We start from the raw sequence: 16,962 nt of genomic DNA, 5'->3' as shown, positions 1-16,962 counted from the left end.
GAGGGTTTCACCATCCCTCACGTAACCCCCTGTGGGTATCTGGGTGAGGGTATCACTGTCCCTCACGTAACCCCCTGTAGGTATCTGAGGGAGGGTATCTCTATCCCTCACGTAAACCCCTGTAGGTGTCTGGGAGAGAGTATCACCATCCCTCACGTAACCCCTGTAGGTATCTGGGTGAGGGTATCACTGTCCTTCACGTAACCCCCTGTAGGTATCTGAGGGAGGGTATCTCTATCCCTCACGTAAACCCCTGTAGGTGTCTGGGAGACAGTATCACCATCCCTCACGTAACCCCTGTAGGTATCTGGGGGAGGATATCACTCTCCCTCACGTAACCCCCTGTAGATATCTGAGGGAGGGTATCTCTATCCCTCACGTAAACCCCTGTAGGTGTCTGGGAGAGAGTATCACCATCACTCACGTAACTCCTGTAGGTATCTGGGGGAGGGTATCACTCTCCCTCACGTAACCCCCTGTGGGTATCTGGGTGAGGGTATCACTGTCCCTCACGTAAACCCCTGTAGGTATCTGGGAGAGAGTATCACCATCCCTCACGTAACCCCTGTAGGTATCTGGGGAAGGGTATCACTCTCCCTCACGTAAACCCCTGTAGGTATCTGGGGGAGGGTATCACTCTCCCTCACGTAACCCCTGTAGGTATCTGGGGGAGGGTATCACCATCCCTCACGTAACCCCCTGTAAGTATCTGGGAGGTGGGTATCACCATCCCTCACGTAACCCCTTGTAGGTATCTGGGGGAGGGTAGCTCTATCCTCTAACCCCCTAGATTTTAACATCAGTTAGGAGATGAAGACATTGTTTTCTAAATTTCAAATGTAGTAGAAAAATCAAGAACATTTTTTCCAGTATTGTTGGGAAAGTTGAGTTAGTTCAGGAATCAGCTGGATGAATAATTCAAAGCAAGTCCACTTTTATATATATATATATATAGCATTGTTAAGATATATAGGTAGAAACAAAGATTCGACGAATTCTGCGATTTTCCCCTTTCTCTTGTAGGAATGTTTGGCATTAGGTAAACTTACACCTCCTTGAACTTCATTATAAACATACGTTAACATAAATGGGTGTCTCAGTATTCGGTAATGTTGCATTAAAAATGTAATTGGGTTGCAGCTTACATAAATCTCGCATTACATTGAATTTAAAAAAAATGTGGATTTGGTAAAAAGAGAGTAAAACGACCACGTGTTTTGGTTACACGTATTGTGAAACCCGGAATCGTCCGACACGTCCCCTCATCAGCATCAGCAGCATTAGAAAGCCCGTGCACCGGAAGTGATGTAAAGGGCCTTGTCACCCCATACAAACTTCCACACACGGGTGACTAGAATACACCAGAATAGGTATGACCGGTTTTACCGAAGATTGTAAACAAACCACGCGGATAGTAGTACAGTAGTATGCGCCGAGACTTTGTGATAGCGGTTGTCAATAAGGCTTCTTCCAAGCTAATGCTATCCGCCGATAAACATCAAATGACACAGATGCGTAGGTATATAGTATACGTATGGAGTAAAGTCCTCGTTATCTTCAAACATTTATTTATCGGACTCGGACTGAAAATGGACGAAGACCGAGAGTTACAGAACCGCCGAAAAGGATACAAATGGTGTAAGGAATCGGTTGGAGGAACATGGGCAAACTTGGCAGAGGATCAGTTTGATCATGGGTTTAGAGTAGTAAGGTAATTAAAGCAGTTCATCATAAGCGTTTGATCCTTCACAACATTGACTTTAAATGTACGATCAAAACAGCTCTGTTTACATCTTATACTCATGACTGACGGTACACGTGTATGATTTTGTGTATCTACCATTATTACACTATTCTTAGCCCAAGTAAAATTGTAACATAAAACTTTATATTCTCGTGATCACCGAAAGGATTCAAAGCCACTCCAAAACACTGCATTTATGATAGCTTTTTATAAGCAAGTAAAATTACATGGTATTTTCTTTCTTCAAATTCATAAGGAGTTTGAAAACATGTTTACAAATGTATTTGGTTTCAATATATGAAAAATCACCTTAAAAAGCTGTCATCAATTTATATCCATTTGATATGTGATTTATATTAAAATCAAAATTTTTGCTCTGAAGCCTTTAGAATTAAAAATCTTAGGAGTTGTTTAAGAAAGTTCACATACCAAATTGGGCCTGGGACTTTGGAGGGGAGGTGGGGGGAGCAATAGAAAATCATATAAGATCTTATGTATGTTGTGGGTTTTGGTATTCATCAACACACGATCCTATTTTAGTAATTTCACGCTGATATCATGTTGTCAGCAGAATTATTTGTAACTTATTCCTATGAAAATTTTTATGTGTGATATAATCGTATATAATTACTGCATGCATATATGTACCCATGTCTCGGCCCATACTGTTTACATGTTCCATGTATACAATTATACATGCATTAAGGCCAATACACATATATACATCAAACCAGTTGAACTTGGTGCTATTCATTTTGCACAATAATTAGATCAGATATATAAATGACAACATTTGTTAAGTTAGTTCTTTGATATGCAAAAGAATGATGATATGATAGTGCTGTTATGTATATTTCAAGCATGGTAAGTCATTACCAGGTATAGTATTCAAGTTAACTAGGCCAGTTAGACAGGATCAAATACGAGTATAAACATTGAATTAGTATTTTATTTGATTATAATGCATGCATCATTTTCTATTTTAAAGGATTTCATTTATTCTTTGATGTCAATGATTTAAAAAAAATTATGATCAGCACAGCTCCTCAACTAACTGCTGTTTTACATGTACACTTGTAAATATTTGTCTTTGCGAAGACCAGAAATTTCTCATCATGTGCAACATTTAATTAAAATTAAACATGCACATTAACAAAGGAGTACTATAAGTGCTGATATTATACAGTACAAATTTTACCTGAAATTAACTTCTTTTTCATTTTTCATTTGCTAGCAGCATTTTGAAAGAATATAAAAAGTACCATTACAATAGCAAGTCTTTACTTAATGTTACATTCGTTAATATGTATTGTAACACATGTAAAATTTCTATAATGAAAGATGAAACAACATGATAAATGCTGTGTAAATATGAAATTTTGGTTTGTTAGACAAAACCAGTATCTACATGCATGTAGTTATGTTTTAAAACTGTTTTGTTATAGCATTTATATTCATTATTAATGACAGAATTTTGCAGACAAATCTATTACTATATAACCTCTATGTTGTTGCATGCACCCTTTGCAATTAGCCAGCAAAAACTAGATGCTAATATTTTAGCATCACTAGATGAATCTTGTTTCCTTGCAAACAAAGGGGTGCAATATAGTTTAAAATAAGTGGTTGTAAAAGTAAGTCATGAGGTTTAATATCTTTCTATGAAGTAAGAAATTAAGCACATTTACCTGTTCAGTAAGATCTATAGAGAACAAATGCTATAAAAATACCTGTTCTTCACAGATGTGTTTAATTTTTAGGTATTTCTAATTTTTCGTAGCTTATATGGTCAAAACATCTAGGAATGTGAAGTGGGTGTACAACATTGTAAACATGGTATACAGACCATGATAAAAATATCTACTCTCATTACACGAAAGGTGTATTGTATTCATGCTCAGGGTTTGATACCGATTTTCATATAACAACTACACTGTATATGTTGATATATGTACCAATGAATGTGTACATTTAACAACTACAATGTATTTGTTGATATATGTACCAATGAATGTGTACATTTAACAACTACAATGTATTTGTTGATATTTGTACCAAAGAATGTGTACGTTTAACAACTACAATGTATATGTTGATATATGTACCAATGAATGTGTACGTTTAACAACTACAATGTATATGTTGATATATGTACCAATGAATGTGTACGTTTAACAACTACAATGTATATGTTGATATATGTACCAATGAACGTGCACAACAGGCTAAAGATTATTTAATTTCTGGATGTTTCATGTTCAAGAAAAACTGAAGTATACATCTGTATGGACATCATCTACATGAAGATGATGAAGTACATTTACAATATGGAAGGGGCATGGAAGAAAGTACCTGCTGAATGTATATTAACTAGTCTACCAAGCTTTGTATTACAAACAATCAGGTTCTTATGGCATGATCCTGGAACTCTATATATCTTGTATGGCTTTAAATGATATACACTGCAGTTTTATGCTCCCTGAAAATTTTCCGGAAAGCATGTAGTTGTCATAATGTCTGTCCATCTGTCCTTCCATACGTTTTTCAGTCGGCTCTTTTGTGTCAGGAGCCAGTGTTAGGGCATTCAACCCCTATTTTTACAGGGGCATTGCCCTTCGTTAAAATTTAGTGTCAGGATATTACTTTGCATGTATTTAAATAAACTAGGATATTGAAATGTGATAATACATATCAGTTATACAAAAACAAAAGTGCAAGGTAGCAACGTTCAGGCTCATGTTTCCTCAGATACAGAGCTATTGCCCTTAGCGTTGCTTACATCAAAACTAGGATCATAAACATGGTACATACATTGGTCGTACTAGGATAATGTGAAGTAAACCAAATTCAGGGCCTGCAACCCCTGATTATAGAATTATTGTCCTTTGTTAAAATTTTGGGTCAAATAAATGTCTTTTAATGTGGTTTTAGTATTGTTAGAATCTTGACACCTTTCCTATAAAACCTTTATACAAAGGAAGTTGTGTAATCAGCAGCACATGTTTTTATCACTATGCCACCAACATGTTTTCTGTTTTGGCAGAGAAGTTGTAAAACTACATCAGTAGTATAAATGCTTGCATTTTAAGATTAAAAAAAAAAAAAATATCAACATGCTGTGGTTTTTTTTTTTTATCTCAGATTAATTTGAAGAAAAATTCCTTACTTAATGAAATTTTGATGGGATGTTGATGGTGAATGAAGTGTATTAGATTGTACTTGATAAAATTGGCTCAGATTCCTGTCGACCAGATGTTTTGGTCATATGACAGTCAATCACGATCTTTCCAGCAAAATATCGAGTGTAGGAGCCAGTGGAGTCCAGCTTATCTGTGATATGTGCATAAATATGTAGTATCTGGTCTAGCTAGCTGTAATTACATGATATCTGTATGATAATAAGCATTTTTATTGAGGACATATTTATACATGGTAGTCTTTACTACTGTACAGTCATTTCAGTAATGTATATGACCAAGTCTTTGCTGTCATAAAATATTTGTTACATCCGGGACAACCATTTTTAGAAATTTTTAAACAAGGTTAAACACCATGATGTGGTAGATTTCATATGTTCATATATTGCTTGCATGCTTGTGAATTTCTGTGGAGTTGTTGATTGTGACCTTATCTAATGTATGTACTAGACTCCATTATAACGCATGGCATACAAGTTCACCCTAACACATACTATCGTAGCTATTGCATTGATAAAGTTCTCTATATTTGGTGTCGCATGTGTTCTATGTGTCAAGGTTATACATGATTTAGATAAAGGTTGTGGTCTCAATGTTCTGTAGAAAAAGAATGGTACATGTACGCTACTGTTTTGTTAATCTTAAAGCAAGATGTGAAGTAGTGATGTGAAGTAGTGATGTGGAGGATATAAATATCTAATGAGGGCTCCAGTGCATATATAGAGGATATTTCATGTTTTTTGTTTTATTTAATATTATCCACACTAATGTAAATTAAGTGAAAAATATTGATACATTATCTTAAAAATAGGTGTGAATTATTTATAATATTCAACTGGAAAACATTAGAGTTTGTTCGTGTTAAGTGATAGGGGGACAAAAATAGCAAAAGTTTGATCCAAATATCAATGAAATATTTGTTAAAACTAAGGACAAGTTTGTAAGGGACAAAAATAGCAAAAGTTTATCCAAAGATAAATTAAGTTTGTAATAAAATTAAGGATAGGAACATTAGCAAATACTTTGTGACGTCAGGTATTTATATGTATGACATGCATTAAATTTCACAATAAAACCACACCATTTTTAATTTGAAGTATTCTACTATTTCACACTATTCTCTGTTCATTCCAAGATTTGGTGAAAAACACATTTCAACCATTTGTACATAGCATCAAAACTAAAAAAAACAATGCTGGATGATTCAGCAGTTATGTTAATGTTGAAAACTTAAAAATTTATCAATTTGGTGTTTTCTTTATTTCATAAGCAAAAATTAAATATCTGGAAATTATATACCACATTAACATAGGAAAACAAAATTGCTTGTTACTCTAGCCAGTCAGGATTGATAAGGTCACTAAGTCTGTCATTACATGTTAGACCAGTATTAAACTTCTGTCAGCTGGTTATAAATTATATCATGTATTGTTTAATTCTATGAAACACACTTCTCCCAATGATGAGATAGCTTTATTCTGTTAGAAGCTTTTTCAAATTTTTGTTTCTGAAATTTTCCATGAATAGGTCCATTAATATTACGAATAGCCACATGATTTTAAAGATTTCTGTGGATGTTTCTGCTTCCTTGCTGTTTGGTTTAAAAGGAATTTTCTGATATTCTACCTGGCCTTTGGATTAGATTTGGTAATATCACCAAAGAAGGTGTTTGCTTTTGGTGAAAAATTCCTTGTAATTTCATTGGTTAATCTAGAATTTAGGGGATACTTTCCACTTGTGGAATAAGTGGAATTTTCGGTGTGATTTGGGAAATTTTAGACATTCCCTCTGGTCAGAATTCAAAAGATGGATAAAGTTTAAAAATATGACATACATGAAGATTACATGAATAAAATTTGACAGAGTTGAGGTTAGATTGATCTTTCTTTTTCCTGATGGCTTGATTTGAAAATATGTTTTGTTAAGATGTTCTAATTAGCTCTTTTTAGGGGGAAATTTTGCATATTTGTGGGAAATTTTTTCATGTTATCAGCATATTTTCATGACAGGGAATTTGTTTCTATTAAGACGAAAAAATACACCACTTCGGGAATACCAATTTCATCCGGTGGTAAAATTTGTTGTTGTTAATCCCTGAATTTATGCTTTAAATAGTTATTACAGGACAAGAAGTAAATAAAAAATTGCATTTCCCTGGGTTTTTTTTTTCCCATTGATCTGACAAAATGATTTGAACTACCTAAAAATATTTTGGGATCAAATTGTTTTTATAAAAGAATTTCTGAATTATTACAAGGATTTCAATTGGTTTAAATGACATGTTCCAGTGTATTTAATGTACTTTGAAATAACCAGAGAGCACATTTTACTGTAATGAAAATGAAATTATATTTTCAGTGGAGGTCTAACAAACTACTTGTACCTGTGTTCACTACCAAAGAAATACCCACCACAGGGAAATGAACCTAGACAAGTTTTGTTAAGAGTATATGGGGACATTGCTAAAGACCAGGAGTTCCTGGTACGGAACACAGCAGTGTTTGCTATCCTTTCTACCAAGAATTTGGGGCCAAAACTTTATGTTGCACATGCAGAAGGGCGCATTGAAGAATACATCCCAGTAAGTAGAATTCAGTGTCTACAAAACCAATTTATTTAACTGTATTAGAAATAAACTTAGTGAAAAAATAAACTGAATTATAATACCCTTGATTAAGTGAAAATAAATCTGAATTGTAATACACTTAAGAGAAAAAAATAACTTAAGTGTAACACAGTGAGACCTCACAGTTAAGATCACTTTCGGAACAAGACAAAAGTGGTCTTAATAGCGAGGTGGTCTTAATAGCAAGGTGGTCTTAATAGTGAGGTGGATCAGATTGACTGTCAAGAACCGTAACTCTGTTTAAAGTAAAGACTGTTTATGTATCATTAAGTAATGTACATGTATATTATTCAACAATAATAACTTAAAGTTTGTTAAACTATATATAAAATGATGAATTTTATGAAATGCTTGTAAAACAGAAAAAATTGGTGAATTGACAAAACATTAAATATGTATATATTCCTTAGTTTATATCATGTAATCTTGATTAAGTGAAAAAATAAACTGAATTAAAAAAAAATGAGTTAAAGTTGGCTACATGTATGTGTAATTTAAATGTATGTATACATTATGTTACTGCATGTACATTCAGCACCTCATGACCATTGCTGTACAAGATTGATACTTTTTAGCTACATATAAAAATTCACTATACTGCATTGGTGTAACGTTCACAGGGACTTAAATTTTACAATTGAATCATATGTCTGGTGCAGCACTTAGTTAAATTACTGTTTTACTGGGGACTGACATTGGACCATTGCAAAGGGTTTTTCTCTCATAAAAAAAATCTTTGTAATGTAGAAATGAGCAAACTTAATGTTTTAGGGACGGTTTGACGTTTGTTTTGCATCTTATATTCATTCATTTCAAAGTTTGTGGATGTAACTTTTTAGAAACAAGAGTGGTTTAGGTATAAACATCATGCACTATTCATACGTTTAATGTACTTAAGAGTACTAGATTGGAGAGTTTGATCATTAGCCATTAGGTATATGCGGTTGTAAATTACCACTTATTTCTTGAAACTCAACAAACATGTTATATACATGTGAATCAGATCCTGATGGAGCTTGAAAAACTTGTTACAGGATATAGTATGTTGCATGTGCATACATTGGTAATGTATATTACTTCGTTATCAGCCTGTCACACATATATAATTCCAGTGAAACAGGTTAAACTTTAACTATTAGTCCATTTTTTGTGTGCCTTTCACTCTTTTCAGTTGAAAGTTAGCCCCATTGATATTGACTAGACTACTATTGAGTTCAATCTAAGCACATCATCTTTTTCTCAATCCTTCTCATAAACAAATGTTTTTTATCATGTCTGGTAACTCACACTTGGATCAGTACGCAGACTTGGGAAAATCAGTAAAAGTCAGCACCCAGACTTGGGCTGGACTAAGACTTAGGTCAGTACCCAGACTTTGGACAGTAACTCGTACTTGGGTCAGTACCCAGACTTTGGACAGTAACTCGTACTTGGGTCAGTACCCAGACTTTGGACAGTAACTCATACTTGGGTCAGTACCCAGACTTTGGACAGTAACTCATACTTGGGTCAGTACCCAGAGTTTGGACAGTAACTCATACTTAGGTCAGTACCCAGACTTTGGACAGTAACCCATACTTAGGTCAGTACCCAGACTTTGGACATTAACTCATACTTAGGTCAGTACCCAGACTTTGGACAGTAACTCATACTTGGGTCAGTACGCAGACTTTGGACAGTAACTCATACTTTGGTCAGTACCAGACTTTGGACAGTAACTCATACTTGGGTCAGTACCCAGACTTTGGACAGTAACTCATACTTGGGTCAGTACCCAGACTTTGGACAGTAACTCATACTTGGGTCAGTACCCAGACTTTGGACAGTAACTCATACTTGGGTCAGTACCCAGACTTTGGACAGTAACTCATACTTGGGTCAGTACCCAGAGTTTGGACAGTAACTCATACTTAGGTCAGTACCCAGACTTTGGACAGTAACCCATACTTAGGTCAGTACCCAGACTTTGGACATTAACTCATACTTAGGTCAGTACCCAGACTTTGGACAGTAACTCATACTTGGGTCAGTACCCAGACTTTGGACAGTAACTCATACTTTGGTCAGTACCAGACTTTGGACAGTAACTCAGGTTTGGGTCAGTAACCAGACTTTGGACATTAACTCATACTTGGGTCAGTACACAGACTTTGGACAGTAACTCATTCTTGGGTCAGTACCAGACTTTGGACAGTAACTCATACTTGGGTCAGTACCCAGACTTTAGACAGTAACTCATACTTGGGTCAGTACCCAGACTTTGGACAGTAACTCATACTTGGGTCAGTACCCAGACTTTGGACAGTAACTCATACTTGGGTCAGTACCCAGACTTTGGACAGTAACTCATACTTGGGTCAGTACCCAGACTTTGGACAGTAACTCATACTTGGGTCAGTACCCAGACTTTGGACAGTAACTCATACTTGGGTCAGTACCCAGACTTTGGACAGTAACTCATACTTGGGTCAGTACCCAGAGTTTGGACAGTAACTCATACTTGGGTCAGTACCCAGACTTTGGACAGTAACCCATACTTAGGTCAGTACCCAGACTTTGGACATTAACTCATACTTAGGTCAGTACCCAGACTTTGGACAGTAACTCATACTTGGGTCAGTACCCAGACTTTGGACAGTAACTCATACTTTGGTCAGTACCAGACTTTGGACAGTAACTCATACTTGGGTCAGTACCAGACTTTGGACAGTAACTCATACTCGGGTCAGTACCAGACTTTGGACAGTAACTCATACTTGGGTCAGTACCAGACTTTGGACAGTAACTCATACTTGGGTCAGTACCAGACTTTGGACAGTAACTCATACTTGGGTCAGTACCAAGACTTTGGACAGTAACCCCTTCTTGGGTCAGTATTAAACTTTGGTTTGGGTTAATAACTAGAATTTTGTTAGTAATTCATACTTAGGTCAATATATCAAGATTTGGAATGATGGTAACTCAGGCTGAGTTGATACTAGGGTCAGTACTTAGACTTGGGTCAGTAACCAGACTTTTGACAGTAACTTGGGTTTGGGTCAGTACCCAGACTTTTTACAGTAACTCAGGTTTGGGTCAGTAACCAGACTTTTGACAGTAACTCAGGTTTTGGTCAGTAACCAGACTTTTGACAGTAACTCAGGTTTGGGTCAGTAACCAGACTTTTGACAGTAACTCCGGTAAGAGTCAGTGCTCAGACTTGGAATGGTAACTCAGGCTTGGATGGGTACCCAGACTTTGGACAGTTACTCAGACTTAGGTAATTATAGAAGTGCTCTATCTGGAATGGTAACTCAGGCTTGGATGGGTATCCAGACTTTGAACCGTAACTGAGATTTGGATCAGTATATTAAGACTTTGGTAGGTACTGGTACAGGCATAGGAAAATTAGTTATGCTTGGGTCAAATCATAACCCAGACTTTGGTCAGTAACTCAGGTTGGTATCAGTACACCCAAGCATGGATTGGTTTTATTTCTGTTTAGTATGTAATTACATCCTGAGTATTTAAGTCAATCGCAACAGGTTCGGGATAAGTTGATTTTTTATTAGTGTGAAACGTCTACCGGTTTCGCCCGAACAGTGGGCTTCTTCAGGTCCTGAACTTATCCCGAAGCTGTTGCGATTGACTTATATACTTAGTTTCCCCTATTCTTCAATCGCCCTGCATACTGGGTCTCAATAAGAATTTACGGCGTTGGCTCTACCTCCGGATTTATAATTACATCCTGGTTATATCTAAATGAAATTTGTTTGACAAACAGAAACACTGATCAATCTGAAATATTTGAAAATTCCTAGATATTCACATTGTATGTCAATTTGTTATATATATCCTGCTGTTTGTAATACAGTTCTCAGTATATTAAATTATTTTAACAGCTTTGACAATACAAAATGTATAACCAGATATATGCCACTAGTTCCTAACATAATTTTGTATACCTGCTTTCTGACAACCTACTACCCACCCATGCAACCACTCTGACAGTATACATCTTGACGGACAAAGTTCAAACATCCTGGTTATAGTATTTGTCTCATTCATATATTTCTAGCATGTTGGAGATGAGGGGTAGAAAAAGGATCATTTCCTAGCTCAGACCCCACACACACACACACACACACACACACACACACACACACAAAAAAAACAGTGAGGGTAGAACAGAGAAATCTTTATCCTCGAAGTAGTATCCTGACAGTCTAACCCTCAGCAAAGTCTCGTGTTGCACAGTCACGAATATCCTCCTTGGGTAGAGATTATCAGTCCTACCCTCAAGCTATAGAAAGTTTTTATAATTCTGTAATAGCATCTCTGATCTATTCAAATAAAGCTTTGTTTTCATGTAAGACATGACTATTGATTTTGATATAATTAGATATGTCTTGTTTACAAGTTGGTGTGATGGTTTGTGTAGTGTTTCTCCTTGTTTTAGTCCTACATTCTGTATGTTGTCTTTACCTACATTGTACTTACTTGCTGATGACATCACGTAGGTGATACTGACTAAACAAGAACAATAGATTGAAACAATAGACAACAAAACAATAGATTGAACACAATTTTCTAAGTTCTTTGGTTATGTTTCAGACCAAGCCACTGAGTACACGTGACCTTCAGAATCCATTCCTGTCTAAACAGATCGCCCAAAAAATGGCTCTGTTCCATGCCATCACGGATATGCCTCTTCATAAGGAGCCAAAATTTTTAGAAGAAAAGATGTTTTGGTAATAGATTTATACTACTTTACCTACCAAATGTACTTATGTATAAAATTCTCTCAGTCAATACTTGTTAAGAGGGTTAAATACAAAAGGTTTTTTGATAAAATCCTTTATTTCTTTATACTTTTATGACCAACCCACCCCTTCCTCCTAATTTTTCACCTATGTCTATAAACTCCAGGCCTCTACATAATACATTTGATGTTGAAATTATTTCAGTTGGAAATATTTTAGCTGAAATTTTATATGAAACACAATATGAGAGAGTTGTTGGAAACCTATACCGCTTGGAAAAAAATTGAAAAATATATTTTAAAAAGTTACTTTTTTAACTGAAGTTGGTAGTAAAACTGTTTGGGAAAGGGTAAATATATACCGTAAAATACAGGTATAGTATTAATCAAGTGCAAACATTAACTTATGTTTATTTTGGTCACATCAACACTTAGACAAAATTTATTTAGTGTACTGTACTGCTGTACTCATCTTTGTAAGCAGATCAGCCTTGCTTGTTTAAGTGCAGAAGGGTATCTCACGTTGAAATGATTAAAGACTTTGCCATTCAGAGTTGAAGTAAAAATTTTACATTCAGAGTTGAAATAAGAATTTGACATTGAGAGTTAAATAAGAATTTGACATTGAGAGTTGAAATAAGAATTTGACATTGAGAGTTTAAGAATACATTGAAGTTGAAATAAGACATTGAGAGTTAAATAAGAATTTGACATTGAGAGTTAAATAAGAATTTGACATTGAGAGTTAAATAAGAATTTGACATTCAGAGTTGAAATAAGAATTTGACATTGAGAGTTAAATAAGAATTTGACATTGAGAGTTAAATAAGAATTTGACATTGAGAGTTAAATAAGAATTTGACATTGAGAGTTAAATAAGAATTTGACATTCAGAGTTGAAATAAGAATTTGACATTGAGAGTTTAAGAATAAGAGATTTGACATTGAGAGTTAAATAAGAATTTGACATTGAGAGTTAAATAAGAATTTGACATTGAGAGTTAAATAAGAATTTGACATTGAGAAATAAGAATTTGACATTGATTAAATAAGAATTTGACATTGAGAGTTAAATAAGAATTTGACATTCAGAGTTGAAATAAGAATTTGACATTGAGAGTTAAATAAGAATTTGACATTGAGAGTTAAATAAGAATTTGACATTGAGAGTTAAATAAGAATTTGACATTCAGAGTTGAAATAAGAATTTGACATTGAGAGTTAAATAAGAATTTGACATTGAGAGTTAAATAAGAATTTGACATTGAGAGTTAAATAAGAATTTGACATTGAGAGTTAAATAAGAATTTGACATTGAGAGTTGAAATAAGAATTTGACATTGAGAGTTAAATAAGAATTTGACATTGAGAGTTAAATAAGAATTTGACATTGAGAGTTAAATAAGAATTTGACATTCAGAGTTGAAATAAGAATTTGACATTGAGAGTTAAATAAGAATTTGACATTGAGAGTTAAATAAGAATTTGACATTGAGAGTTAAATAAGAATTTGACATTGAGAGTTAAATAAGTTAACATTGAGAGTTAATTTTGACATTGAGAGTTAAATAAGAATTTGACATTGAGAGTTGAAATAAGAATTTGACATTGAGAGTTAAATAAGAATTTGACATTGAGAGTTAAATAAGAATTTGACATTGAGAGTTAAATAAGAATTTGACATTGAGAGTTGAAATAAGAATTTGACATTCATGACTGAAATAAGTATTTCATATTCAGAGTTGTAATAGAAATTTGACAGAATTTAAAGTTGGTAAGTTCATACTATGCCTATGTCTTGTCACTAAAAGAATTTCTTTCTTGCCTGTAGTTGGATGGAGCAGGTGGAAAATGTATTCAATAGCATACCAACAGAAAAAGATGTAGCTTCACAACGATTGCTGTCCAAACTTCAGAGCTTTAATTTATCAGCGGAGCTCCAGATATTGCTGTAAGTGTTGAAGTATGATATTGTTTTAGTGTTTTTATTAATTGGAGACTGATTTATTTACAGTAACAACACATATTTCAATAGAATTTCCCATTTATTTACAGTAACAACACATATTTCAATAGAATTTCCCATTTATTTACAGTAACAACACATATTTCAATAGAATTTCCCATTTATTTACAGTAACAACACATATTTCAATAGAATTTCCCATTTATTTACAGTAACAACACATATTTCAATAGAATTTCCCATTTATTTACAGTAACAACACATATTTCAATAGAATTTCCCATTTATTTACAGTAACAAGACATATTTCAATAGAATTTCCCATTTATTTACAGTAACAACACATATTTCAATAGAATTTCCCATTTATTTACAGTAACAACACATATTTCAATAGAATTTCCCATTTATTTACAGTAACAACACATATTTCAATAGAATTTCCCATTTATTTACAGTAACAATACATATTTCAATAGAATTTTCCATGTTGAATTAGGAACTGTGTGTTGTAATGTGTTATTACGGATCAGGAAACTTACACCACTGGTATAAGCAACAGCTACCAATATTATCTACAGCGTGTAAGACATATAAGTCTTGAATATCCAAAATTAGCTTTGAATGACAGGTAATACAGGGAGGACATGGAAGTTTGTTTCAACAAACATTTAATATGTGACGATCTTTCACGTATTTCCCAATCTTTCTCGTATCTTTCCCCATGTATATGAGCCTCAATTTTCTTTGATGAAATGAATGTTTAACGTGAGAACACAAATGTAAGCATATAAAATCATATTATTGTTTCCATGAAATATTAAGTCTAAGATATCAATGACTGTATTCAATCCAATAAGCGCCCAGGGCGCTTAAAAAATTGCAATTAAGGGGGATGCTTATTAGAGACCATCTTAGATGTAAAAGAAACACATTCAGTACTAAAAAATCTGCCTCCACCAATAACTTTCCATTTCCTTTTTGAGGTGTTTTGTAAAGAGGTTTTCAATTCACTCCCTTTTTGTCTCCAATCGTGAATTCACTTCCTATCTATACCGTACTGCTTTGATGCTTTGCTTTTCCCCATTCCTTTGCAAACTCCACAACTTTTAACTTGAAAGAAATTTTCATATGACTTGATTCGGCCGTCTTTGTAAGATTGTGATGTGTCTGTGGTCGCCATAATCTCAGTGTCAACCTCTATGTAACAAGGTGCACTCTGTCATTATGTACTCGTTTTTTAGGTCACCTGAGCCGAAGGCTCATGGTGACCTATTGCCGCCATGATTTGTCTGTCGTTGTGCGTTGTTATTTTTTCACATATTCGACTTCTTCTCAAGAACCGCTCAATGGATTTTGGCCAAACTTTGCACAAAGCATCCCCATGGGAATCTTCTTCAAGTTTGGGAAGAAAAAGGTTGTGGCCCCAATAGGGGCCGCAGGAGGGGGAAAAAGAGGGTAAAATTAGGTAAATCTTTAAAAATCTTCTCATGAACCAACAGTCAGATTAAATTCATATTTAATATTGAGTGTCCTTATGTCAAGGTCTACAGTGTTGGAGAATGAAAAAAAAATGGGGTCAAAAATGGCCCCACTAGGGGGCGCTCAAATGGGTCAAATTCAACTTTGACCGATTTCAACGAAATTTGGTAGACAGCATCCCTTAGTGAAGGACATATGAAATCATGTTGAAAAAAGTGATTATATCCCCTTTGGGGCCCATAAGGGGTGTAAAAGGGGCCAAATGTAAAAACCTTCTTTAAATGACGTCTTCTCAAGAACCAGTGGATGGATTTTGACCAAACTTGGCACAAAGCATTCCATGGGAAACTGCTTCAAGTTTGTGAAGAAAAAGGGTGTGGCCCCAAAAGGGGCCCCAGGAGGGTGAAAAGGGGGTTAAATTTAGGTAAATCTTTAAAAATCTTCTTTGCATGAACCAACAGTCAGATTAAGTTCGTGCATCGTGCGTCGTTAACTTTTTAGGTCACCTAAGCCAAAGACTCATGGTGACCTATTGCCATCATGATTTGTCTGTCGTCGTGCGTCGTTAACTTTTCACATTTTCGACTTCTTCTCAAGAACCACTGGATGGATTTCAACCAATCTTGGCACAAAGTATCTGTATAGTAAGATGCATGAAATTTGCGAAAGAAAAGGGTGTGGTTCCAATAGGGGCTACAGGAGGGGTTAAATCTTTAAAAATCTTCTTCTTCTGAACCAAGTATCAGATTTTCCTAAAATTCAAAATTAATGATTCTTAGAGCAAGGTCTACAAATTTGTGAATTAGAAAAAAATTGGGTTATAAACAGGCCCTCCAGGGGGCACTAAAAAGGGGTCAAAACTCAAAGTTGACGGATTTCAACCAAATTTAGTATGTAGGGTCCCCTAGTGAAGAACATGTGACTTTGAGTTGAAAAAAGTGCTTGAGGGGTTCTGGGGCCTCATGGGGGGCAAAAAGGGGTCAATTTTTTTTTTTTTTTTTTAAATTTGGTTCTAGTGGCATTGACCATGTTATTGGGTTACAACCACACTTAGCACAAAGCATCTGTGTAATAAGACACATTTAGTTTGGGAAAAAAAAAGTAATGGCTGCAATAGGGGCCCCAGGTGGGGGTAAAAAAAGGAATAAAATTAGGTAAAGTAAGTTTCTTTAAGTTTACAATAGAAAAAGGTGTGGCCTCAATGGG

The 16,962-nt window shown here is 34.9% G+C and overlaps 1 protein-coding gene across 1 annotated transcript in view; it reads left to right on the top strand.

Moving 5' to 3' along the window:
• The first annotated feature begins 1,350 nt into the window (after positions 1-1,350).
• Positions 1,351-16,962, top strand: part of LOC132564451 (choline/ethanolamine kinase-like) — a 40,949-nt gene continuing 25,337 nt past the window's right edge. The window contains exons 1-4 of the mRNA XM_060229104.1: positions 1,351-1,711; positions 7,300-7,522; positions 12,161-12,297; positions 14,140-14,259. Coding sequence (XP_060085087.1) covers positions 1,428-1,711; positions 7,300-7,522; positions 12,161-12,297; positions 14,140-14,259 — 764 coding nt within the window. The 5' untranslated portion in view covers positions 1,351-1,427. The remainder of the gene's footprint in view (positions 1,712-7,299; positions 7,523-12,160; positions 12,298-14,139; positions 14,260-16,962) is intronic.

This window comes from Ylistrum balloti, unplaced genomic scaffold (genome assembly GCF_031769215.1).
Source record: "Ylistrum balloti isolate Yb309-2 unplaced genomic scaffold, AGI_CSIRO_Ybal_v1 Utg372286, whole genome shotgun sequence".
NCBI lineage: Eukaryota > Metazoa > Mollusca > Bivalvia > Pectinida > Pectinidae > Ylistrum > Ylistrum balloti.
This window is presented reverse-complemented; position numbering and strand designations above follow the sequence as displayed.